General features: G+C 43.6%; 1 protein-coding gene across 1 annotated transcript in view; it reads right to left on the bottom strand.

Moving 5' to 3' along the window:
- abcf3 (ATP binding cassette subfamily F member 3) overlaps positions 1–24,509 on the bottom strand; it is a 55,584-nt gene extending 31,075 nt beyond the window's left edge. Inside the window, exons 1-5 of the mRNA XM_033031684.1 lie at positions 24,385–24,509; positions 10,666–10,810; positions 8,410–8,486; positions 3,703–3,758; positions 3,254–3,351 (exon numbers count right to left, since the gene is read on the bottom strand). Coding sequence (XP_032887575.1) covers positions 3,254–3,351; positions 3,703–3,758; positions 8,410–8,486; positions 10,666–10,810; positions 24,385–24,457 — 449 coding nt within the window. The 5' untranslated portion in view covers positions 24,458–24,509. The remainder of the gene's footprint in view (positions 1–3,253; positions 3,352–3,702; positions 3,759–8,409; positions 8,487–10,665; positions 10,811–24,384) is intronic.
- Positions 24,510–26,224: the final 1,715 nt, after the last annotated feature.

Genomic DNA, 26,224 nt, shown 5'->3' with positions numbered 1-26,224 from the left:
TTTATTCAGGAGACGATCACAAATAAGCATCAACTGCTGTTCTAAACTGTAACATTTGAACTGTGGAAATATTAGATTAGTGCCAGCACTAGCCTGGACAATATTGCAAGGCTTTTTCTATTGTCAGATACAAATAATAGTTTTGGCATTCCACCTCACTTGTCAAACTATTTTACACTGATAGATTTAGTCATAGAATCATACAGCACGGAAACAGGCCCTTTAGCCCAACTTCCCCATGCCGATCAAGATGTCCCAACTAAGCTGGTCCCATTGCCCACTTTTGGCCCATTTTATTCTAAACCTTTCCTATCCATGTACCTGTCCTTTTAAATGCTGTTATAATATCCAACTCAACCTCTCCCTGTAGCTCAGACCCTCAACTCCTGGCAACATCCTCATAAATCTGTTCCACACTCTTTCCAGCTTAACATTCTTCCTATAGCAGGGTCCTGAGATTCAAAACTGAACACAATAATCCAAGTGCATTCTCCCCAATGTCTTGTACAACTGTAACATAGCATCCCAACTTCTATATTCAAGAATTAAGCATATGCCAAAAGCCACGTGGTGGATCCTCCTATTATTGACTGCAAGAAATTGCAGAGATGTGGATGTAGGCCGGCCATCACACAGACTAACCTCTCCACCCACGACTCCATCTACAACTAACACTGCCTTGGGAAAGCAGCCACCATAATCATGGACCACTCACACCGCAGACATTCCCTCTTCCCATTCTCCCTTTAGGCAGAAGATACAAAAGCTTGAAATATACCACCAGATTCAGGAACACCTTCCTCCTCGCTGTCATCAGACTGTGAATGGCCCTCCATTCACTGAGATGGGCAGCTGCCGCCACCTTGTTTAAACTGCACTTTCTCTGTTTCTGTAATGCTATAATACCATACTCTGCACTCTGGTATGTTTCTCTATGCTCTACCTGTTGTATGGCTTAATAGTATTCATGTATTGTATGATTTGACTGAACAGCAGGCAAACAAAGCTTTTCACTGTATCGCAATACACGTGACAATAATAAATGATACAATACCATTCCACTGACTGCTAAATCTACCTTTTAAGTTAGTATGGGTTAAACGAAAAAGGAAAGACTTTGCCTTGTCTTACTGTACCTCGTCACTGCTAGCTCTCCTCACCAAAGCATCTGGTTAAAGCCTCTTCACTTTGACCTCAAGCACGGCACTTCCAACTCAAACCAGCTGCTCTGAAAATAGTTGCTCCATTGTAGCTTGCAGCCTTTTTGAACTGCTCCTTCCCAGGCTGACATGCTGCTGGCTTGCTTACACTGCATCTGGAATTCTATGATATTATGGTCACTAACACGTGGAGATATGTAACCACAAGATCTCTTATTAAACCTTCCTCATTACTCGTGACTAAATCTAAAGTAGCTTGTTCCTGGGTAGGTTCTGTAACATACTTCTCTAAGAAATAATCTCTGACGCACTCCACACATTCTTCTGCTGCACCCCCTTGTCACTTTAGTTCATCTAATCAATATATAGATTAAAAGCACCCAGTACAATTGCAGTTCCCTTCAAACATCCCAATTTAAGATTCACCTTTTCTCGAGCACACGTTCTGGAACCACAGTACTATCCACTACCTCTATATTGTAACTCAACATAGCCTGACGTCTACTTTGCTGAATACTATTCTGCTTCCTTTTCCTTTTGGTCTGTTTTATTGGAAAGTGGTATAACCTGCAATTTCAACACCCAGTGCTGGTCACGCTGTAACTATAGCTATTAGACCACACTTGGATGTTGCCATCTGCACTGTCGACTCATCTATCTTACTGCACGTGGTACATGCATTCAAATAAAGACCATTATGGTTTGATCTTTAAGTTTAGTGTATTATTGTCATGTGTACCGAGGTACTGTGAAAAGCATTTTGTCGTGTACTGTCAAGTCAAAGAAAAGACTACACATCATCACAATCAAGCTGTTAACAGTGTGTAGATACAGGATATGGGATATAATATTAAGTGCAAGATAAAGTCTGATTTAAGATAGTTCAAAGGTCTCCAATGAAGTAGTTGGCAGTTAGATAGTTGATACCAAAGATCCTAAATTGGAGCAAGATAGACCACTCCTGCTAAATGCAATGGGCTGACGTGTAGTACGCAACGGAACGGAACGGGGGCCTTTTTTTCATCCATTTCCGTAACCGGACCCAACCCAACCCGACTCGCAGTGTAATCAACATTGCGGCGGAACAGTTTGTGTTAATAAATTAAAATACTGAAAATAATATATACTGATTTTTACCAAATAACTTTTATTTTTACGAGGATGTTTCCGTAACCGGCTTCCGTCTCCACACTAGTATCTTTGCTCCGCTATGGGATCTTTGGTGCGGAGACGGAAGCCGGTTAACGAAATGGGGACGAAAATTACCCATGAATCTGCCCATGACCGTACTATGTCTTTTTCGTCGAGTGGACTATCTTGCTCGCTATAGGATCTTTGGTTTATACTAACTCAGAATTTGTTCTGTCCAGCGAACGTGTGCTTACATTTTACTGCACACTTTGCTTGTCAAGTTCTCCTTCACTATCCTGTGTTACCACGCACTAATTTCCTCGATTTATTATCAACCCGTCCTTGGAAACCTCTGACCTCCTATTTAGTTTATTGCCCAGTGACAAACCTTCAGAGTCATATATAAATTAGCAAGGTACAGGCACATAGTTCCTCCAAAAGACATGTGGGACTGATGATAAACTAGCAGTTTCAGAGGCACCGTCTTAACTGTTTTGGTCCAGAGTTAGTGAAGTGACTTTACAAGACCATCCTGCCATGGTGAGTCTCCAGTTCAGGATGTGCATCGTATCGGAGGATCAAACTATGTTTCACTCATGATTGCACTGAGTGTGGAATAGATTCAAAGATATGAATGATCAAATTCCGCTCATTCTAAAACATGACAGTAAAAAAAATTGGAATTTTAGTTACAAGCTCTTCAACAGAGCCAACAGATGATCGATATTTAAGGAAACCAGTGGTTACCAATTTCAGGTTTACAAACAAGAGCATTAAAGATATCTTCCTAGACTTTGAGATTGATATGCAAGATCGGCAACACTCAAATAGCTGTAGTGCTTGTGAATGTATCGAATTCCTTCTATCTAGGGATGTTGCCTGTCCCGCTGCGTTACCCCAACATTTTGTGTCTCTCTTTGGTGTAAACCAGTATCAGCAGTTCCTTCCTACTCAATACTTACAAGGGACTTGCTGGCTTCAGGGAGGTCTTCTCCGTCCTCTTTTCTTGCTTTGCTTTTAGCTTGGCTTCAGCTTTCTCCAGTTTCTTTGCATCTACCGTCTTAAATCACAATTAGTGAAAGCAGGAGAAAACGTTAACCAATTTATCTATAGTATATATTGCAGTGAACACACACACACACACACATATATTTTTTGTTGTTTATTATGGTGTTTACAGCGTACCATGTTTGTATATCTATTGTGCCGCTGCAAGTAAGAATTTTATTGTTCCGTTTTGGGACATATGACAATAAAACACTCTTACACACTATGACTTAATAGATTGGTTACATTAAGATTTTTCTATTTCAGAACTTAGACTTTCACTAGATCAGATCTCAAATCAGAGTCAATCATGTCAGTAACACAATAGTTAGAGGAAGTTGCCTTTAACAAAGGAATCGCTTACCGTCCCCAAATCCCGTCTCATCATCCAGATTCCTTTGACCTCTTCAGTCTTGTAGTCTGTATCCAATAAATAATAAAAATGTCAGACCATCCCCTATAACTGATATTCTTTAACCAATGTAGTTCTCATATTGGCGAATTTAGCTTCAGTTCTCATAGCGCACTTAGAGGTGAAATAAACTTCCCGATGTAGTTGATCTCTATATTGGTCAAATTGTCAAACATTGTTCCATTTACTTTTCTGCTTAACAACAAAACTGTTTAACAATAAAAAGCCAGAAACCTTTACAAGAGCAAAATAAAAATGTACTTCACTGCTTGTAGTTCACTCAGACAAGTGCAGGGAAAAGCAGGAAGAAAATTAGACTACTCAACCCTAAATTAGCTCTACCGTTCACTGAAGTCACAGCTGATCAATGTCCATATTCCCTCTCCAAACACTTGTTCAGCAAATGTTTATCAACTTGAGGTCATTCAGCATCAGATCTATATGGTGACAACCAACCAACCAGGGAATTTAAAGTAAAACATAAGTAGAAAATTGCAGAAATACTTAGGAGGTCAGACGACATCCACAGAGAGAGAAATAGTTAATATTTCAGAGGTCAAGCAGGTAAAGTTAGCTGCTGCCTTACTCAGGTCTTTCCTGGTTGAATGATTTTATATTTCAGATTTCTAGCATCTGCAGTATTTTTCTTCTGTAGTAGATCACCAATCATTGACCACATTAAGACCTCTAGTTTTATAGTCCAGCTCCTTTGGCATAAAACCAGACTTACTTTGTTTTTTCATGAACCCCAATCGTACCTGTACACTTGCTTAGTGTTGCATTTTTAAGAATTCCAAATTTGCTGGTCCAACAGCCAGTTATTTAAATAATCTATTTCACGAGTATTCCAAACTGAACAACTTTATGATTTATCACAGAATACTCCATTTACTAACTTCTATCACACTTAATTGTCAATTTCTCTTCAAACTGTTTGCATCATCTTCGCAAGATGATAGGGCGAGAAAGTGGCGCAGCAGTAGAGTTGCTGCCTTACAGCGCCAGAGACCCAGGTTCAATCCTGACGATGGGTGCTGTCTGTATGGAGTTTGTACGCTCTCCCTGTGACTTTCTCCAGTTTCCTCCCACACTCTAAAGATGTGTAGGTTTGCAGGTTAATTGGCTTCGATAAAAATTGTAAATTGTTCCTAGTGTGTAGGATATTGCTACGCGGGCGATCGTTGGTCGGCACAGACTCGGTGGACAGAAGGTAGACAAAAATGCTGGAGAAACTAAGCAGGTGAGGCAGCATCTATGGAGCGAAGGAATGGGTGACGTTTCTGATCGAGACCCTTCTTCAGACTGATGAGGGGATAGGGGGGACGGGAAGAAGAAAGGAAGAGGCGTAGACAGTGGCGTGTGGGAGAGCTGGGAAGGGGAGGGGAAAGAGGGAGAAAGCAAGGACTACCTGAAATTGGAGAAGTCAATGTTCATACTGCTGGGGTGTAAACTACCCAAGCGAAATTGGAGGTGCTGCACCTCCAATTTACGGTGGGACTCACTCTGGCCATGGAGGAGGAGGCCAGGGACAGAAAGGTCGGATTCGGAATGGTAAGGGGAGTTGAAGTGCTGAGCCACCGGGAGATCAGGTTGGTTATTGTGAACTGAGTGGAGGTGTTGGGCGAAACAATCACCAAGCCCACGCTTGGTCTCATCCATGTAGAGCAGCTGACACCTAGAGCTCTAGGTGAGGTTGGAGGAGGTGCAGGTGAATTTGAGTGCTGGATGGAAGTTCGTGGTGAAATGGATGAAGTCAGTGAGTTCTGCATGGGTTCGGGAGGTAGCACCAATGCAGTTGTCAATGTAGCAGAGGTAGAGTTCGGGGATAGGGCCATAGTACGTCTCGAACAAGGATTGTTCGATGTAATAATAATAATAAATTTTATATTTAATGGGCGCCTTTCATACAAAATCTCAAGGACACCTTACATAGTAAAACATATAATCAGAATAAAATAAGTAATAAAGACATCACAGAGACACAAATTAAAAACAGAATTCATTCCAAAAACAGACAATCAAAAACACAGTGTGAAGAGAGAGCAGCGGCAACCAATTCGTGCCAGCGTCCACTCTCTCTTCACGGCAGCCATCTTGGACACAGACTTACAGGATTACATTAGACAAAAAAATCATCCCCCCACAATGGATAGCACTGTGGAGGAAGGCACAATGTCCAGTCCCCATCCCCAGTTCACCCCAAAGTCAGGCCTATTGAGGCCACCGCAATTGCCTCTACGGAGGCCCGATGTTCCTGGCCGTTCTCACCGGGTGGTCTTGCCCCGGCGTCGGGAGAGTCCTCTCGGCGGCTGGGCCACCTGGAACGGCCGCTTCCTAGCTTGAGACCGCGGCTTCCGGAGCCGACAAGGACGCACCGAGTTGGAGCTCCTAGGCTCCCGATGTTAAAGCCGGCGCCGCCCTCTCCGCTCCGCAGACCCGCAGCCCGGAGATGTTGCTCTCGCCGGTCCAGCTCACCAGAGCTCCAGCGCGTCGCTCCAGCGCGGCGACCCAGGCAAGGCATTGCCCGCTCCACTCCGCTCCGCGATAGCGCTCCAACACTGTGCCGCCACCGAGGCCAAGCTGCTGGGCGGTGCCCGCCAGGAAACGGCGCTCCAAGCCCGCTGGTAGGCCACGAGGACGGGTCAGCGGGCAGCCCGGAGAAAAAGCTGCCACACCGACCAGGTAGGGACCTAGAAATAAAGTTGAGACCTACCCCCCACATTAAAAAGTCCATATCCCCTACAAACGAAAAACAGGACTCACTAAAAACTATAAAAAAAACGAATTAAAACGGACGGCTGCTGGCTAGCAGCCGTTCACCAAGATGGCTCCTCCTCCTCTGTACCCTACAAAGAGGCAGGCATTTGCACGTTCTCCCTGTAACCTCATGGGTTTCCTCCTGGTGCTCTGGTTTTTTCCCACATCCTAAGGACGCATGGGTTTGTAGGTTAATTGGCAATATAAATTGCCCCTAGTGTGTCGCGAGAAGATGAGAAAGTGGGATAACATAGAACTAGTGTAAACTGGTGATCAATGGTCAGTGTAGGTGGCGGGCCGAAGGGCCTGTTTCCTCTCGCTGTGCCTCTAGCTTAAACGTAAGAGATCAGACAGCTTCTCTGGAAGACATAGATAGGCAATTTTTCAGTTTAAGACCCTTCTTCAGACTCAACATGGATAGGCTGAATAATGGTCCTGACCTGCGTCACCTATCCATGTCCTCCAAAGATGCGGCTTGACCTGCAAAGTTACAACCTTTGTTTTTACAACCTCTTTTTGCCTTCCATCCTTTTGGGAGGTCATCACATTAACAGTTTTCCAATATTTCGATACCCTCGAGAATCTAAAGGCTTTTGCAAGATTATAAATATAATATCTATTATCTATAAGCAATCATAAAATACGTCAAAATGGAGAGTTCCAGTCAGCAGCATAAAGGAGCTTGGCTAATGCTTGTAAAAGCAACACAGGCCCATCTAATTGTTAATTGAGCTTTTATGAAATTCATCAGAATGCTGGAATTATTAAGACATTTGTGGTCAGCGAGTACCTTCTATTTCAAGCGACCAGTATTAAAAAAACATTATACCTGAAACAATACAGGCAATTTAACGAATGGAACTCTTCTTGCCAGTATCCTGTCTTTGGACATGCCATTTTAAATGTTCATTTCAATTTCCTGGTATATTAATCAACTAATTTATTAAAATAATGAGTTATGTTCAACCCATAGTGAACATACTCCTCTCACTCATTTGGCAATATTTTCCAGGATGCTAATACTGCAACAAATGACATTCTGGATAGAGGGGTTTGCATCTGAGCAGTGGAGGTTTCAAGTTTAGCCATTACTGCCACTAAAATCTGATTGCTTACCACAGAATTTACACCTTGTAGCAATGGTGCATCAATGGTGGATAACATTTTGGTACCCTGCAGAAAAAGTTACACTTGGACAGATACATGGATAGGAAAGTTTTAAAAGGCATGGGCCAAGTGAGGCAAGCAGGATTAACTTAGACGGGGCATCTTAGTCAGCATGGACGATTTGGCCGAAGGGCCTGTTTCCATGCTGTATGAATCTTAACTGTAAGTAGATATTTAAGCAGGTGGATGGGGTGTTGATTAAGGAGTTTAGTTCAACTTGTTCAACACAGACATGTCATAGTGTCTGTTCCTGTACTATATATGCTCTAGAGCTATGAAATGTGTGGTTAGAGAGTGAGAACACAAATCAAGAAGGTTAGAGTGGGGGTGGAATGAAGTATTGAATTGGCACTTTAAATCTGTCCAGAAAGGCCCCAGGTTTGAGGTGCACTGCTAATCATTTCACAAGCAGCAGCAAATTATCCAAAAATTGTTCCAAGCCTCAGATAGAAATGGCGAACATCTGCTGTGGACTGTGTTCTCATCCTTGTCCATCAACCGTCACAAAATTAATGCAATATGAAGTCAAGATCATTGAAGCCACCATATCAGAATGGCCTGTGAATCCTCAGTTGGTTTCGTTGCCACAGAAAGAACATCAACTGTGCGAGATATCACCCAAAACATGCAAGCATTTTAGCAAACTCTTTCAAAAAAGGGAAGAAAATGGATAAGCAACTAGCAAGTAAGAAAATTAAAACTCCGTAGCATTGCAGAAATGAAAGTGTTACTCACCAGTGCTACCAGTTACTTGCGAGAGCTGTATTGGTGCTTTCAGCAGTACGTTTGACTTTGAGGAGTTGGATGTATTGCTGGCAAGAGAAACAAAAGGGTTAGGCTAGCTTTTAGCCTCTCACCGTTGGAGGCAATATGGCATTGACGTAACACACAATGATCATTTTGTAAGTTATGAAGAATTTCATGTAGATTAAAAGTCCCGATCTGGAGCTAGAAGGTTGTAAAAAATGTAATTAATCTTCTGTGGCATCAAAAGTAAAAGGAGTCACCTGCTAAAATATGTGTCAATGTTTAAAGAAGCCAAATATATGGACCAACGGATGAATTAGTCAAAGGTTCTACAGTATAACAGAAATAGTGAGGACCTTTAGTCATTCACCCGTCAAAGGAGCCATGAGCCTTTCTTATGATCTTCAATGATGATTTCCCTGTTGATCAAGCTGGGATTCACTCAACAGTTTTTATCTTGCTCTTGAGATCACCACACCATAGGTTATTTTGTCACCACACTTCAGGACAGTTGTGGAGGCTTTGGAGTGGGTGCAGAAGAGGTTTACCAGGATGCTACCTGGATTGGTATATATAAGCTACAAGGAGAGGTTGGATAAGTTAGAATCGGAGCATCAGTGGTCAAGGGGCAGTCTGATGGAAGTTTATAAAAATATGACAGGCATAGATAGGGAAGATAGTCAGTCTTTATTCCAGGACATAAATGTCAACTACTAAGAAGGCATAAATTTAAGGTAAGAGAGGCAGGTTTCCTGGAATGTGCTGCCAGGGAAGGTGGTAGAATCAAATATGATACCATTTAAGAAGCATTTAGCAGACACTTGAACAAGCAGGGAATACATGGATTTGGACCATGTGCAGACAGATCGTATTAATTTAGATTGTCATCACGGTGAGTGCAGACATGGTGGGCCACAGGGCCTGTTGCTGTACTGTTCTATTTTGTTACTATAAACTATAAATTGAACGTTTGAGAAATAAGAAGGAAGCATATGGCAGGTCTAGGCATTTACTTTTGAGTGAATCATAGAGGTTGATAAGGGATGCAGGAGCGAGCTTGAGACAGAAATTAGGAGGTCTATAAGGGGACAGTTCTGTTTGCTCTTCTATAGGAAGGATGCTGTGAGGTGTATAAAATCACGTGGTTTAGATACGATGGATTGTCACAGTGTTTTTCAGTTGAATGGAGCAGTGGCAGATAGAATTTAATACATAAGTGTAAAGTAATGCACTTTAGGACTTCAGTAAAGTAAAACTGTAACAGGACATATACCGTAAATGCAGCTACCTCAGGCATGTTGATGTATAGCTTGACTTTAGGGTGCAAGTTCCAATCCCTACCAAAACGAAGTTCAGAAACTTAATTTTGATAGGGCTTAATAGATGTAATGAAACAGTTTCCACATGTAGATGAGTGGAGTCAAATACTTGACGGTATAGTTTTAAGTTAGGTGGGGCAAAGTTTAAAGGACATTTTGGGGCAACTGTTTTTTACAGTTGAGTGACTGAAACATGCTGCCAAGAATAGTGGTTGTGGCAGATACAATAGTGGCATTTTGGATATGCACATGGATATGCTAGGAATGGAGGGATATGGATTATGCGCAGGTAGATAAGAGAGAGTCTTGACATCATGTTTGGCATGGACATTATGGGCCGAAGGGCCTGTTCTTGTGCTGTACAATTCTATGTATGTACACCTAAGGTCAGCTTCCCGGACCTCACAAGATTGCCTTTCCTCATCACTAAAATCGACCCTATTCTATAAGTTTACCATTCAGTGGCTAAACATTCAGTAACTAACAATGGCAACAAATGCAGATTTTGCCAGCAACAGCAACATCCCATTGGACAATTAAAATCCAGCTGTTTAAATTCACACACCTCATCCTTCCTCCAACTAATATTTTACATTTCCTTTCATGATGTAGCAATTTGGTTCTCCTTTTATGTGGTGACTAAATGGCCTTACAAGACTTTCTTGGATTTTCTGCAGAGATAGCCAAGAGTTTATTGGTCATTTCTCAATACTGCAGTTACAAGTTTGTTTGGGGGGGCGGGGGCAGTAATGAACTGTCCCTTGAGACAGTAATGAACTGTGCCTACATACAGGCCTCATGTTCCTGACGCAGATATCTAATTATAATATCTTGGTAGAGTTTAATTTCCAATCATTAATAACTCACAACTTAGTAAACAAAACATCGGACAAAACCAAATGTCAGAATAAAAACATTTACTCACAGTTTAAGCGTATTAAACATTTTTTCACAGATCTCGCGGACGTCATCTTCGTTTTTTGAGACTGACACTTCCTGAAGAACATCGCCAATTGCTTCAAAAATCTCATCAACAGATTCAAAATCAGCGGCACTGCTGTCCAGCACACCTGAGGGAAACAAGACCTAATGGTCACTGCGAGGTTCAATGATATAAGCAAAGTAAATGCCAATAGAAAGACAGCAGATATTACCTTATAAAACAAGCCAGAATATACTGGCACAAAATACATCACAAAACCACTACACTGGTTTAGAACCTTCCCCTTTGAATTTGTTCAGGTTGTCATAATTTTGGGCATTAATAATTGGATTTCAGTAGTGTAATGTTAGATATATGAAAAATGTACTCACTGTTAACAAAATGAAAAACATACTCATAGCAATAAAAAGCTTTTCACTGTACTTCGGTACATGTGACAATAAACTAAACTGAACTGAGCTCCACACAGATACCACTCTGCTAAACTTTCACTGTGCCCTTTACAGACCATACTGAGCTAGTGGCTTAAGAATTGTACTGTTATAATTCAGCTCCGTCACTGTGTAACATCAAAACAATGCTGGTGGCGACAGTGCTGTCACTTTCTCAGAGTGGGTCACAGAACTGTTGGGTACAGGTCCATCACTATAGAAAACCTGATAACATAAAACAGATATGCGAGCAGAAATGGTTTAAGGCTAATAAATCTACAAAAATAACTGCGTGACAGTTATTTAAGAACAGTCCACTGGGCAATTTTTTAAAGATGTTTGGATACGTGCTGCAGCTTAATAAAACTTCAAAGCCGTCCTTGGATGGCAGCAAAAAATCTTCCCAATAGCTGGAGGAACTGGCTTTGTGAAAGCATCATTTGCCACAGCAAGTGACTTGTTAACAGGGTACAGTCAGTCCTGGCAGAACAGGAACATATATTTCCAAAATTATGCTGATTAGAACAGAATCAAATGGGAAGGCTCTGAAGGAGTGTAGTGGTTTCATGGTGTATCCTTCATCAGCTTTGAATTACAGCATGATCTACAGTCCCTTCATACAACTATCTCCTGACAATTAATCGCAAATGCTCTGATTTGAACGTGACTGCTGCATCACATTTTTTCATCAATACAATCTGTATATTATTTGCACTAGTTGCTAAACTAACAATTACTCATCACAGCAAACTGTGGGAACACGTTTCCACTCTTTTCTTGCTCCAGTGCCAGTATAAATATGCTCAATGTACCTCAGTGTCAAAGATAGCCGAGCAGTCAGTGGATCACTAGCATTCAACTATTCCATTGAGTCATGAAAAATAGTTGGACATAGTTTAGCCAATAAATGGGGGATTTCCATTGCAGATGAGTGAGGCCCGGAGCTAGGAGGTAATCAGCATGAGGGCCTGCTGGTGCCGACGCATGGTGGAATGGAAGGAGGTTTCCATTGCAGGTCTGGATATATTCGGCATACTCTGAAACTGAGCTTAAACAATCTAGGACATGGGCTCAGCTTTGAAAAAATGTATATCCTAAAAATTCTGCATGAAAGTAGTGAAAATTCAAATTTAAAGTCACGGTTGTACAGCACGGAAACAGATCCTTCAGACCAGGCACGTGCCGTGAGTAATTACAAAGGGTAGGCAGCCAGTCGGCTTTTTAAAAAAAAAATCTTAAACCGCGCATGCGCAGTACTGGACCAACAAATGAGATATCAGACAGACGAAATGGCACAAAGAGATGTTTCTTCCACTTAATGGGATGAGGTGTAATTTCAGCATCGGAAGGAAATACCAGTGAATTATGGGTTCAACAGAAGCAAGCAGGGGATTTGTTAGAGTGAAGATAAATGTCAAATAATATAAATTGAGTAGTCTTCCTTGGCTGTTTCTCAGTTTCCATGTCTCTATTGCATTTTATTTTTGTGATGCCTTGAATTCTAGAAAATGGAAATGCCATAGAAGCTGAGATAGGTGGGTTAACATGAAATGTTTGAAGTACCTTTCACCAACACCTAAAGTCACAAATAGTTGGTTGACCTTAAAAACAATCTTAAAGGAAACCTCATAGCGATTGGAAAAATGTCAAGCTCTGACAAACATATGAAGGGGTCATTTATAAATAGCTTACTTGTCATCCTGGCATAAACACTTTCCGAGGAGCTTTCCTATTTCTAGGTCTCTAGAACTGATGCACTACAAGGCTGAGAACTACATCCTGCATCTTCCTCTTTGCTCTATCTATTATACTCGAGTTTGACTTGATTGTATGTATGTATCGTATATATGTGTAGGGAGAAACTGGTATAAACCGAAGACAGACACAAAAGGCTGGAGTATCAGTGGGTCAGGCAGCATCTCTGGAGAAAAGGAATAGGTGACGTTTTGGGTCGAGACCCTTTTTCTGAAGAAGTGCAAAAAAAAATCTAAATTGCAATAACAGTGGGTGCATTAAATTTGTCTTTAGGAGTATATGGTGCACATAAGTTAGTGAAGTGATAGAACTGATTTACTGAGAAAAATAAAACTTTTCTCCAAATAATAATTACAAGCACGGCAGTAATACCATGCACAGCAAGTTCAATAATACATGTTCAAGAAGGAACTGCAGATGCTGGAAAATCGAAGGTACACAAAAATGCTGGAGAAACTCAGCGGAAACCCAGCCCGCTGAGTTTCTCCAGCATTTTTGTGTAAGTTCAATAATACCTTCTTTTATGACTTTTGGGGAACTTGAAACCTGTTTTCAACACCTTAAGGGCCTGTCCCACTTACGCGACTTTTTCGGCGATTGCCAGCACCCATCATAGGTTGTTACAGGTCGCCGAAAAATTTCAACATGAAACCAGAACAAGGTACGACTCTTTGGGCGACTACTCACAACCATACATGCTTCACCCCACGACATGTCAGTCGCCCAGAGAGTCGTAGCGTCTTTCTGGTCGCCACTGAATTTTCAACATGTTGAAAATATCGGCGACCAGCAACGACCTATGATGGGTGCCGGTAGACGCCGAAAACGTCGCATAAGTGGGACAGGCCCTTTATTATGACAGGACAGTGAATGTTGAAGTTCGACTGCATACATATTAGCATTATTTTTCAGAACATTAATCACTTTCTGGATTGTGGTCACTGTAGTTTTCATACCCTGGACAAAGTACCAGTGAAGCATTTGGTACGCTTACCTTCTTACGTCATAATTCAAACTTCACACAAACTATATTCAAAAACACTGCTGAACGACTAACACCATGGTGCAATAGACCCATGGAAGTTAACTGAACTTCAGAAGTCATTAAGATGTTACGTTGGGAATGAAGATAGTTCCAGTAAGATAGGTCGTGGTCAGATGATTCTGTGACCCTTAAGAATTAATGAAGGACAGTTGAGGATCTCAAGAATTTGAAAACTTTTTTGACATGTTTCACTGTAGTGAAAATAATGTGTGTAGTAAGATCCTGCAACTTGAGAATAAATCGGATTACAAATTAAAAATGCAAACAATAAAGTGCTGGAGGAACTACGCAGATCAAGCAGTACCTGCAAAGGGAAATGGACAATGTTTTGTCAGAACCCTTCTTCTGACTGATGGAGTAGGTTTTCCAGCTTTCTTTCCCCTTCTCCATGAGTCTGAAAAAGAGTGCCGACCCAAAACATCGTCTGTCCATTCCCTCCCCAGATGCTCCCAGCACTGCAATGTCCTGTTTCTCCAATAACCAGCACACACCACTGTCAGCGCTGACTGGCCAAAAATGCAATGCAGCAGCAAAACTAGCCATCTGACTGGCGGTGGAGGGCGCAGCATATCACTACTTGGTGATATCCTGTGGTTAATGGTATTGCTTTGCACCGAACATAGAACATAAAAGAGTACAATACTGGAACAGGTCATTCGGCCGCGATATCTGTGCCGAACGTGACACCCGGCTAGACCAATCTCCTCTACCTACCTGTGATCCGCACCACCCCGATCCCTGGATATACGATACAATACGATAGAACTTTATTTATCCCAGCAGGGAATTGGTCTGCCAGCAGTCATAAAAGATAACAAGATACTTGAAACATGAAATTAAAGTGATGTGGAAAGTGCAGGATTGAGGATGTGCAAAGATTAAGGAGGGGGGAGTGGGGGGTGAAGGGAAGCAAGTCAACCCCATGACGGAAGGGGGATTAGTTGTACAGTTTGATAGCCACAGGGAAAAGGGATCTCCTGTTGCATTCTGTGCTGCATTTTGGTGGAACCAGTCTGTTGCTGAAGGTGCTCCTCAGTTTCACCAGTATGTCCTGGAGGGGGTAAGCTGCAGCTTGAAGCCCTCCAAGACTATCTCCAGTGAATCCAACCCCACCCCTTGGATGGAACCAGCCTTCCCGATGAGCTTGGTAATTATGTTGCCATTCGTGGCCTTCGCCCTGCTACCCCAGCACACAACAGCAAAGAAGATGGCAATGGCCACTTCCGATTGATAGAACATCGGCAGCATCTTACTGCAGAGGTTGAATGAGCGGAACCTCCTCAGAATGTACAGATGGCTCTGTCCCTTCTTATATAGCGCCTCAGCTTTCCTGTAGCAGTCCACTTTACTGTCCAGGTAAACTCCAAGGTACTTTACTCCCTGGTAAACTGCACATCCTCGCCCTTGAGGGAAACAGGGGGACATAGCCACGTGCCTGTCTAAAAGCCTCTTAGATGCCACCACCCTTTCTGCCATCACATCATACAGAAATCCATGCAGATAACATTCACAGCCTACCCTCCGTGATCACTTTTGTTCACCTCCCCCAAAAACATGATAAAATTAGTAAGACTGAATTCTCTGGTGGGAGAGTTCATTTGATATTGCTTGGAGTTTCTTCTTTCATTATTGATTCAAGTCTTTGAAACAAGCTCATATATCGTTACATCGGATCCGCTGGGGGCGACATGTTGGAGTAGTCGCGCTTTTCCACGCTCCCGACCTGTTCACCTCCAACTTTTATTATAGCTCAGCCTAAGTTTTATAATTACCCATAAATATTGAAACACCATTGACAGCACCTTTCCACGCCGCAAAGATGCCAGGCAGAGGAAAGAAAGAGGAGCAAAAGACGGAAGACCCGACCCATGGCCACGCTAGCAGCCATGTTAACAGAGCACAAGGTATCGCTACTGGCAGAATTCAACGCAGCGTTCACCAAACTGGAAACGAAGCTGGACAATATCCAGACCACAATTTTAGATCACCAACACCGTCTTTCGTCATTAGAGTCTTTTGCCGATACCACCAGCCAAGACATACGAGCTATAGCGACAATGCTAACTACGGTGACCGAAGAGAACGCCAAGCTAAAGTCTAAGCTTATCGGCCTGGAAGGCAGGAGTCGCCGAAATAACATAAGGATAGTCGGTCTCCCCGAGAACATCGAAGGCTCCCAAACAACAGCTTTTTTCTCTCAACTCCTGCTCGAGACTCTTGGCGAACACACACTGGAATCAGCCCCGGAGCTAGACCGAGCCCACCGTACGCTAACAGCCAAGCCAAGCCCTGGTGAGAAACCCAGAGCAGTTGTGATCTGCTTCCATAGATACCAGACCCGCGAGTTGGTGGTGCGTGAGGCTCGGAGGCAGAGGGGTAAGCTGAAGTACAAGGATATCCCGATCCACATTTTCGAAGACTACTGTCCCGAGATAGTTGAACAACGCTCCGCGTACCGAGACATTATGAAGGAGCTGCACAACCTGGGTCTCAAACCCTCCCTTCATTATCCAGCCAAGCTGTTCATCATGGCCGGGGAAGGAAAGAGGCGACGACTAACATCTCCTGAGGACGCTCAGGATTTCATCTCATCTTACCGTCGACGCAGACCGGGACCCACAGACGACTGACTTCGCTCGGTACGTCTATATCCGAGTGGCACAGGGGTCCGGTTAATCTACGGTTACACTATGGACTAACTTTCGCTTGACTGCTCTTAGCAACTAGCCATTGCTAGCGCTCGGCCTTGCTGATTATACTAGACCCCCGTCTTGAAATGTATGAAGCTGGTAAGAATTCACCACGATTCGTGACTATCTTATACCAACTTTTCCTTATAATGTTTATGTGTAATCATACTTGAAAGGTTCTTCACCTGCACATGCTATAAAATTGGGCTTAAGGGACCCACTTTGTGGTTCGTCATCTGGTCTCTGCCTTCTTGTTTTTAGCAGCTGGCTGCTAACGCTGCCAGCATTCGGCTAGTTTGTTTACACTAGTCTTCCTAGCGGACTGTCTGGGGTTGATAAGAGCTCATTACAGCCAAAGCTGTGTTATACCAATCTGCTCCTACAGCGTTTTTGTTTAACAATACTTAATTGATGTTCTTTTGCCCTGCGCTTTAATCCAAAAGCCCAGTTTGAAACTCGCTAACTTCTCTAACGCTAACTCTTTCTTTATACCTTGTCGATTTTAAGATATACTATGTAATACCAAAGGAAGCTATTCTTGCTCCACTTATACGTTGGCTTGCTTATTCAGTATCACCATTTTGATCATTTGCTTTGTCTTATTATTATTATCATCATTACTACCATTACCATTAGTGTTAGCAATGACATTGACAGTGCAACTATTATGGCAATTATTTCAACTTTGTATTTATTTATTTATTTATGTTTATTTTACTTTACTTCTACTTTCTATTTTTCAAATTATTATTTTCATTGTTATTATTATTATTATTACTACACTCATTTCATTTTATGTTACTTTACTGACATTGAGCGATTTTGTTGCTTTGGGAGGTGGAAATATTGGGAGTTAAGATCGGATATCTCCATGCGGATGCGAGGACAACGCACCTTGGTGCAATGGGCACTCAAGGTTCAGTTGGGACATGGGGGATCTCAGGTCCGGGGACTCAGGTTTGAAAGATGGTTAAGTGATATGTGTCCCACTTGTTTGTTGTGTGTATACGTGTGTATGTATCTTTTTTTTTTTTAATCACTCCTTCTCCCCCTCCCCTCCCCCCCACATCCCCACTCTCGGCAGCTGGTTTCGATGCGCTCTTCTGTTATGGCCAACACAAACGACACTCTTAGATTTGTCTCGTGGAACATGAGGGGGGTGGGAAGTCCTACCAAGACTGACAGGATCTTGGCCCACTTGCAACAGCTCAAAGGTGATATATTTTTTATTCAAGAGACCCACCTTCGTAACAGAGAGGTAACACGGCTTAAGAGAGGCTGGATTAGCCACTCATTTCACTCGAAATTTAATGATAGGGCTAGGGGTACTGCTATCCTGATTCGTAAGAACGTTATGTTCGAACCACAGAAAACTGTGGAGGATCCTGCTGGCCGCTTTGTCAAGGTGTCTGGCAAACTGCAAGACACACCTGTCATATTGGCCAGTATTTACGGTCCCAACTGGGATGACAGCTCATTTGTAACCAAATTTTTTACATCTCTCCCAAATATTGAAAATCACCACGTCATTGTGGGTGGAGATTTTAATCTGGTTCAAGACCCTATACTGGACAGATCTTCGAACAAAGCCTCTACTTTAACTAAATCAGGTAAGACTCTGCATGCTTTCGCCAAACAACTTGGGCTCACAGACCCTTGGAGATTTACATTCCCCACGACTAAATTATTTTCATTTTTTTCCCACGTGCACCGTACCTATACCCATATAGACTTCTTTCTCTTAGATAACAGACTGCTCTCCAAAATCAAATCCAGCGAGTATCATAGCATCGTAATATCAGATCACGCTGCAACCTCCCTCGATCTCCACTTTCGCAAACGAACTAACCCCTTTAAACAGTGGAGGTTCAACTCCTCATTATTAGCAGAGGCTCACTACATGCAATTCTTGCACTCCCAAATCACCTTATATTTTGAGCTGAATGACTCGCCGGACATAGAAAGAGGTATACTCTGGGAAGCTTCAAAAGCCTATATTAGGGGCCAACTTAACTCTTTTGCCTCCAACCTGAAAAGAACCGAGACGTCCTAAACGGCAGACCTGTTACAAAAAATAAAGGACATTGATGACAAATATGCATCTGACCCAGACCCTAACCTTTATAGAGAACACCTTAGGTTACAAACAGACTTTGACCTCACGTCTACTAATAAAACCACTGCTTAAATCTAGGCAACACTTTTTTGAATCTGGGGATAAAGCTGGGAAGCTTTTGGCCCATCAGGCCAGAACCGAGGCGACTTCATTTTGTAACGAAATTTCGTTCAAGGTGCACTGTGTCTAGGTGTATATCTGAATGACAATAAAGTTTTCATTCATTCATTCATTCATTCATTCATTCATTCATTCATTCATTCATTCATTCATTATTCACGGCTAATTCCAGCCATTAGATCTAGCTTAGGGGAGATTCATACTGATCCTCTTAGAATTAATGAAGCATTTGCTAAATTTTACGCTGAACTATACGTTTCCGATTGTCCTCCCACTGCAGGTGACATGCTCAGTAGTATGACGTTTCCCCGAATTGACGATGAAGCCACGAGAGACTTGGGTGGTCCCATAACTGTTGCTGAGGTCCAAGCAGCCATCACATCGCTGCAAAGCAGAAAGTCACCCGGCCCTGACGGCTTCACTGTAGAATATTACAAAGCTTTCTTTGCTCTCCTCGCACCAGTCCTGAGAGATATGTACAATGAGGCGTTTTTACATCGTCGCCTACCGCCCACCTTGTCGTGGGCTACTATCTCCCTAATTCTTAAAAAGGAGAAAGATCCCCTGCTTTGTAGTAGCTATAGACCAATTTCACTCCTGAATGTGGACCTCAAAATCCTCTCTAAAGCCCTTGCGCTCCGTCTTCAACGAGTGATGCCCTCTATTATCTCGTTAGACCAAACAGGGTTCATACCAGGCCGACAGTCTTCCCACAATACTAGGCGTCTCCTTAACATCATCCATTCACCGAGTAGTGAGACCCCGGAGATAGTGGTCTCCCTCGACGCCGAAAAAGCTTTCGACAGGGTCGAGTGGAGGTACCTATATGAGGCGATGGACAGGTTTGGCCTCGGTAACAGTTTTATTCTTTGGGTCAGTCTATTATAGAAACATAGAAACATAGAAATTAGGTGCAGGAGTAGGCCTTCCCCAACATCGGGAGCAATCTTCCTGCATCTAGCCTGTCCAACCCCTTAAGAATTTTGTAAGTTTCTATAAGATCCCCTCTCAATCTCCTAAATTCTAGAGAGTATAAACCAAGTCTATCCAGTCTTTCTTCATAAGACAGTCCTGACATCCCAGGAATCAGTCTGGTGAACCTTCTCTGCACTCCCTCTATGGCAATAACGTCCTTCCTCAGATTTGGAGACCAAAACTGTACGCAATACTCCAGGTGTGGTCTCACCAAGACCCTGTACAACTGCAGTAGAACCTCCCTGCTCCTATACTCAAATCCTTTTGCTATGAAAGCTAACATACCATTCGCTTTCTTCACTGCCTGCTGCACCTGCATGCCTACTTTCAATGACTGGTGTACCATGACACCCAGGTCTCGCTGCATCTCCCCTTTTCCTAGTCGGCCACCATTTAGATAATAGTCTGCTTTCCTGTTTTGCCACCAAAATGGATAACCTCACATTTATCCACATTATACTGCATCTGCCAAACATTTGCCCACTCACCCAGCCTATCCAAGTCACCTTGCAGTCTCCTAGCATCCTCCTCACAGCTAACACTGCCCCCCAGCTTAGTGTCATCCGCAAACTTGGAGATATTGCCTTCAATTCCCTCATCCAGATCATTAATATATATTGTAAATAGCTGGGGTCCCAGCACTGAGCCTTGCGGTACCCCACTAGTCACTGCCTGCCATTGTGAAAAGGACCCGTTTACTCCTACTCTTTGCTTCCTGTTTGCCAGCCAGTTCTCTATCCACATCAATACTGAACCCCCAATGCCGTGTGCTTTAAGTTTGTATACTAATCTCTTATGTGGGACCTTGTCGAAAGCCTTCTGGAAGTCCAGATACACCACATCCACATCCACTGGTTCTCCCCTATCCACGCTACTAGTTACATCCTCGAAAAATTCTATAAGATTCGTCAGACATGATTTACCTTTTGTAAATCCATGCTGACTTTGTCCAATGATTTCACCACTTTCCAAATGTGCTGCTATCCCATCTTTAATAACTGACTCTAGCAGTTTCCCCACCACTGATGTTAGACTAACTGGTCTGTAATTCCCCGTTTTCTCTCTCCCTCCCTTCTTAAAAAGTGGGGTTACGTTTGCTACCCGCCAATCCTCAGGAACTACTCCAGAATCTAAAGAGTTTTGAAAGATTATTACTAATGCATCCACTATTTCTGGAGCTACTTCCTTAAGTACTCTGGGATGCAGCCTATCTGGCCCTGGGGATTTATCGGCCTTTAATCCATTCAATTTACCCAACACCACTTCCCGGCTAACCTGGATTTCACTCAATTCCTCCAACTCCTTTGACCCGCGGTCCCCTGCTATTTCCGGCAGATTATTTATGTCTTCCTTAGTGAAGACGGAACCAAAGTAGTTATTCAATTGGTCCGCCATATCCTTGTTCCCCATGATCAACTCGCCTGTTTCTGACTGCAAGGGACCTACATTTGTTTTAACTAATCTCTTTCTTTTCACATATCTATAAAAACTTTTGCAGTCAGTTTTTATGTTCCCTGCCAGTTTTCTTTCATAATCTATTTTTCCTTTCCTAATTAAGCCCTTTGTCCTCCTCTGCTGGTCTCTGAATTTCTCCCAGTCCTCTGGTATGCTGCTTTTTCTGGCTAATTTGTACGCATCATCCTTCGCTTTGATACTATCCCTGATTTCCCTTGTTATCCACGGATGCACTACCTTCCCTGATTTATTCTTTTGCCAAACTGGGATGAACAATTTTTGTAGTTCATCCATGCAGTCTTTAAATGTCTTCCATTGCATATCCACCGTCAACCCTTTTAGAATTAATTGCCAGTCAATCTTGGCCAATTCATTATATTATTATACTCGTCCCCGGTGGCCTCAGTACAAACAAACGGCACACTGTCGCCCCACTTCCCCCTTCAGAGAGGTACCAGACAGGGTTGCCCGTTATCACCACTTTTGTTTGCTGTCGCGATAGAACCCTTGGCGGTCTGGTTACGCTCAGAGAAGGGCTTTAAAGGTATTACACGGCTCGACACAACTCATAAAGTCTCATTGTATGCGGATGACCTGCTCCTGTACATCTCAAACCCATTCAGCTCTCTCCCTGTGATTACGAATATTTTAGAACGGTTTGGCGCGTATTCTGGTTATAAACTTAACTACCAAAAGAGTGAGCTATTTCCGATTAACTCATTGGCTAAGCAGCTCCCTCGCTCTTTAACCTCATTCAAATGGGCAGAGGACGGGTTTCGCTACCTCGGCGTCTTTATCACAACACCCTTATCTGATATGTTCCGCACAAACTTTCTGCCTCTGGTTGAGAAAGCTGAGAGATTTTGACCGCTGGTCAGTTTTACCGCTATCCCTCGTGGGCCGGATAAATCTGGACAAGATGGTCGTCCTACCCAAATTCCTGTATCTTTTCCAGCACGTCCCTATACTTATCACTAAATCTTTTTTTGATAAATTAGAAAGGACAATATCTAAATTTTTATGGGGTAGCAAACCGGCTAGAATCCGAAAGGCGATACTGCAGTCTCCTAAGAGTGACGGCGGTTTGGCACTTCCTGACTTTAGGCGATACTATTGGGCAGCTAACTTGCAAAAACTCCTGTATTGGATGAATGATGATTGCGACCACCTACCGACCTGGGTACACATGGAAAAGGCGAGTTCACATCTCCCATTGCGGTCTGTCCTATGCTCCCAACTCCCCCTTCCTATAACATCTGTGGGTGCAGGCCCAATAGCGTCCCTCGCGCTCAAGATATGGAGTCAACTCAGGAAAAACTTCGGTTTACAAGGCCCTTCCATCTTGACCCCACTGCTTAAAAACCACACCTTTAAACCTTCAAGTACAGACCACGCATTCAAAACCTGGCATAGCAACGGTATCAGTAGTATCAAAAACCTATACAAGGATGGCATCTTTTCGTCTTTTGCGGAGCTCTCGTCCAACTATAGCCTCCCAAACTCCCACCTTTTTCATTTTTTCCAGATTAGGGATTTTGTGAAGAAGACATTCCCCCATTTCCCAAATCGCCCCCCTGAAACCCTGACCGATACCATCTTGGCTCTAGATCCCAACCGGAAGAAATGCATCTCTGTTTTGTATAACTTGTTAGGGTCGGTTATATTGAAACCTCATACCTCATTAAAAGCTGCGTGGGAGGGTGAGCTGAATACGAAACTAACAGACCAGCAATGGGACTCTGCCTTGGATTTGATCCATTCTTCCTCCATATGTGCCCGTCATGGCCTAATCCAATGCAAAGTCCTTCACAAAGTCCACTACATAAATGCAAGATTATCTAGAATTTACCCCACTGTTAGGGACACCTGCAACAGATGTATCAATCTCCTGCCAACCATAGCCATATGTTTTGGTCTTGCCCTACGCTAGCAGCCTTTTGGAGGAGTGCTTTCGACTTGATAAGCAGAGCCTACGGCCAGACTATTCCTCCAAACCCAATGTCAGCCATTTTCGGTACCCCTCCCAACACCAACCTTTCTGTTGCGGTGAAACGGGTTCTAGCTTTTACAACCTTGTTAACCCAGAGACTGATCTTGCTTAACTGGAGGCTCACCTGTCCCCCGCCACACGCCCGCTGGATTAAGGAGATGCTTTACAATTTAAAGCTTGAAAAACTTCTCTCTCAAAGGCTCTACCAAGACATTCCTAGATACATGGAACCCTTTCTTGGAACTTGTTAACTCTCTCAACTTGTCCCCGGACTCAGAAGAGGACTGAGTGCTCTCCACCATTGATCTGCTCTACTGCAGCTGCTCTCCCCTTAACCCCCCCCCCCCCTCCCCACACGTATTTATTTAATTACTTACTTATTTACTGTTATTAGTGACCCCTTTTTTTCTAGTACTTTTTGTTTCGTTTATCTTACCATATTTGTGTGGATGTGTTTGTATGTGAGTGTTGTTTGTCCCCGTTTGGTTCCGACCTGATTCGGGTGGGTTGAAGGTGGGTAAGGGCTTTGAGAGTCGCTTACATACTGTTGCACAATTATGCCTTGACTGTCACTGTCTGTTATCATTGTATGTATGCAAATTGCTGTAAAATTCAAATAAAAAGATTTAAATCATATATCGTTACATCAGGGTGGAAATGTCAAAGACTAGAGGTTGAAACGTAAAGCTAAAAAGGCCACAGTTTAAAGATGTGCGGAGCCTATTTCGTTTGTAAAGATTTGAATGCCTGGAACATATTGTAAGTGGTGGTGGAGGCAAATGTGAGTGTGGCGTTGGAGGAGTGTGTATTATTTGCTGGGAGATGAGATTAGGTTAATTTGGCATGACGTTGAGCATAGACATTGTGGGCCGAAGGGCCTGTCCCGGTGCTGTACATGTTGTAACACGGCTGGAATCACTGAGAACCGCTGCGTATGGGGTTTGGTGCCAACAACCCACCCAGACGCGTGGCTCGGTGCCGACACGCCCGGTGTCCCGGGGTCAATTAGACGCCGGTCGGCCGGCGTGTCCTTTCGGAGTCCCCGGGACAGTGGGGATTCCACAATCTGGGTCGCGGCTTTGTGGGAAGGGGAACGCACGGCTGCAGTAGCCCGGCCACCTCACCTGTCACGTATTGGAAGAGTTCTAAGTCAATGTCCGGGAACTCGTGCCTGATGATCTCCACATAAGTCGCCATGTTCCTCCGCCCAGAGCCACGGCCGGCCGGCCCGTGGCCACCGCGACTGCGCGGCTCTGCCACACCGCACGGCATGCCGGGACCAGTAGTCCGGAGCATGAAAATAAAACAGGATTTACAGTGAATTTCACTACAATTCCCAGAGAGCAGTGCGGCCCGGCTTCTAGATCGCGCGAGGGTTTGCGTGGGGCGTGGTATTCGCGTGTGATTGACAGCAGCGGTTGCCAACTCGGACAAGCGGCCTGAGTGGGCCAGGCTGTCTCTATGGTGAGGATGTACGCGGACGGTCGAGAGTTCGAGTCCGGTTTGGGACCCTTCTTAAACTAGCCTGTTCCTTCAGTTTGACCGATGGCTGTTGTCTACTTCCAACTGTAGTGAGAATGGCCCAGGTTATCAGCAGTTACCCTATCATACAGTGTTCCTCACTATTTCTCCTCCTGGACAAGACAAGGCCGTGTTAGCCAATCCCACTCACACCTATTGGTGCAGCCTGGTGGTAAGGGAGGTAATGCCTCACATTCATACAGTCGTACAGTACAAAATAGGTCAAAATCGTCCATGCAAACCCAGATGCCCTCTAAACCTTTCCTGTCATATCTTTTAAATGTTGATACTGTGCCCGCCTCAACTACCTCTGGCAGCTTGTACTGTACACCCACCATCCTCTGTGTGAAAAAGTTACCCCTCAGGTTCTTACCCTCACCTTAAACTATCCTTTGGTTCTTGACTTCCCTCCACTGGGTAAAAGACTGTACATTAACCCTATCCATTCCCCACATGGGCTTGTACGCTTCTCAAGGACACTCCTCAGTCTCCTGCGCTCCAAGGAATAAAGCCCCAATTTCTCCCAATTAGAAACATAGAAAAATAGGTGCCATTCGGCCCTTCGAGCCTGCACCGCCATTCAATATGATCATGGCTGATCATCCAACTCAGTATCCTGTACCTGCCTTCTCTCCATACCCCCTGATCCCTTTAGCCATAAGGGCCACATCTAACTCCCTCTTAAATATAGCCAATGAACTGGCCTCAACTACCTTCTGTGGCAGAGAATTCCAGAGATTCACCACTCTCTGTGTGAAAAATGTTTTTCTCATCTAGGTCCTAAAAGATTTCCCCCTTATCCTTAAACTGTGACCCCTTGTTCTGGACTTCCCCAACACCGGGAACAATCTTCCTGCATCTAGCCTGTCCAACCCCTTAAGAATTTTGTATGTTTCTATAAGAAACATCTATCCTTCGATTCCTAGCAACCTCCTCATATATCTTCTCTGTACTCATGAGATCTGGAATGGTCATGGTCCTTGCATGTCCATTGGTTGTGGCTGGGGATTCAGAACAATTTTCTGCAATGTTTCATGGAGTCATAGAACTATGGAAATTATATAGTCATAGCATAGAGCGATACAGCCCTTCAGCCCAATTTGCCCACACCGGCCAACATGTCCCTGCTATAGCAGTCCCACCTGCCTGCGCTTGTTCCATTTCCTCAAAACGTCCTATCCATGTACCTGTCTAACTGTTTCTTAAACGTTGGGATAATTCCAGCCTCAACTACCTCCTCTGGCAGCTTGTTCCATACAACCTCCACCCTTTGTGTGAAAAAGTTACCCCTCAGATTCCTATTAAATCTTTTCCTCTTCACCTTGATCCTATGTCCCCTGGTCCTTGATTCCCTACTCTGGATGGCACAGGGTAACCAGCAGTTAATGCTCACCTCCATCTCCCCTGAGAAGGTCTTGGTGAGGCCTTGCAGTTTAAATTGTT

The sequence above is a fragment of the Amblyraja radiata genome, chromosome 13 (genome assembly GCF_010909765.2).
Source record: "Amblyraja radiata isolate CabotCenter1 chromosome 13, sAmbRad1.1.pri, whole genome shotgun sequence".
NCBI classification, from domain to species: domain Eukaryota; kingdom Metazoa; phylum Chordata; class Chondrichthyes; order Rajiformes; family Rajidae; genus Amblyraja; species Amblyraja radiata.
The sequence above is the reverse complement of the archived record's forward strand: the minus strand, read 5'-3'. Positions and strand labels throughout refer to the sequence as shown.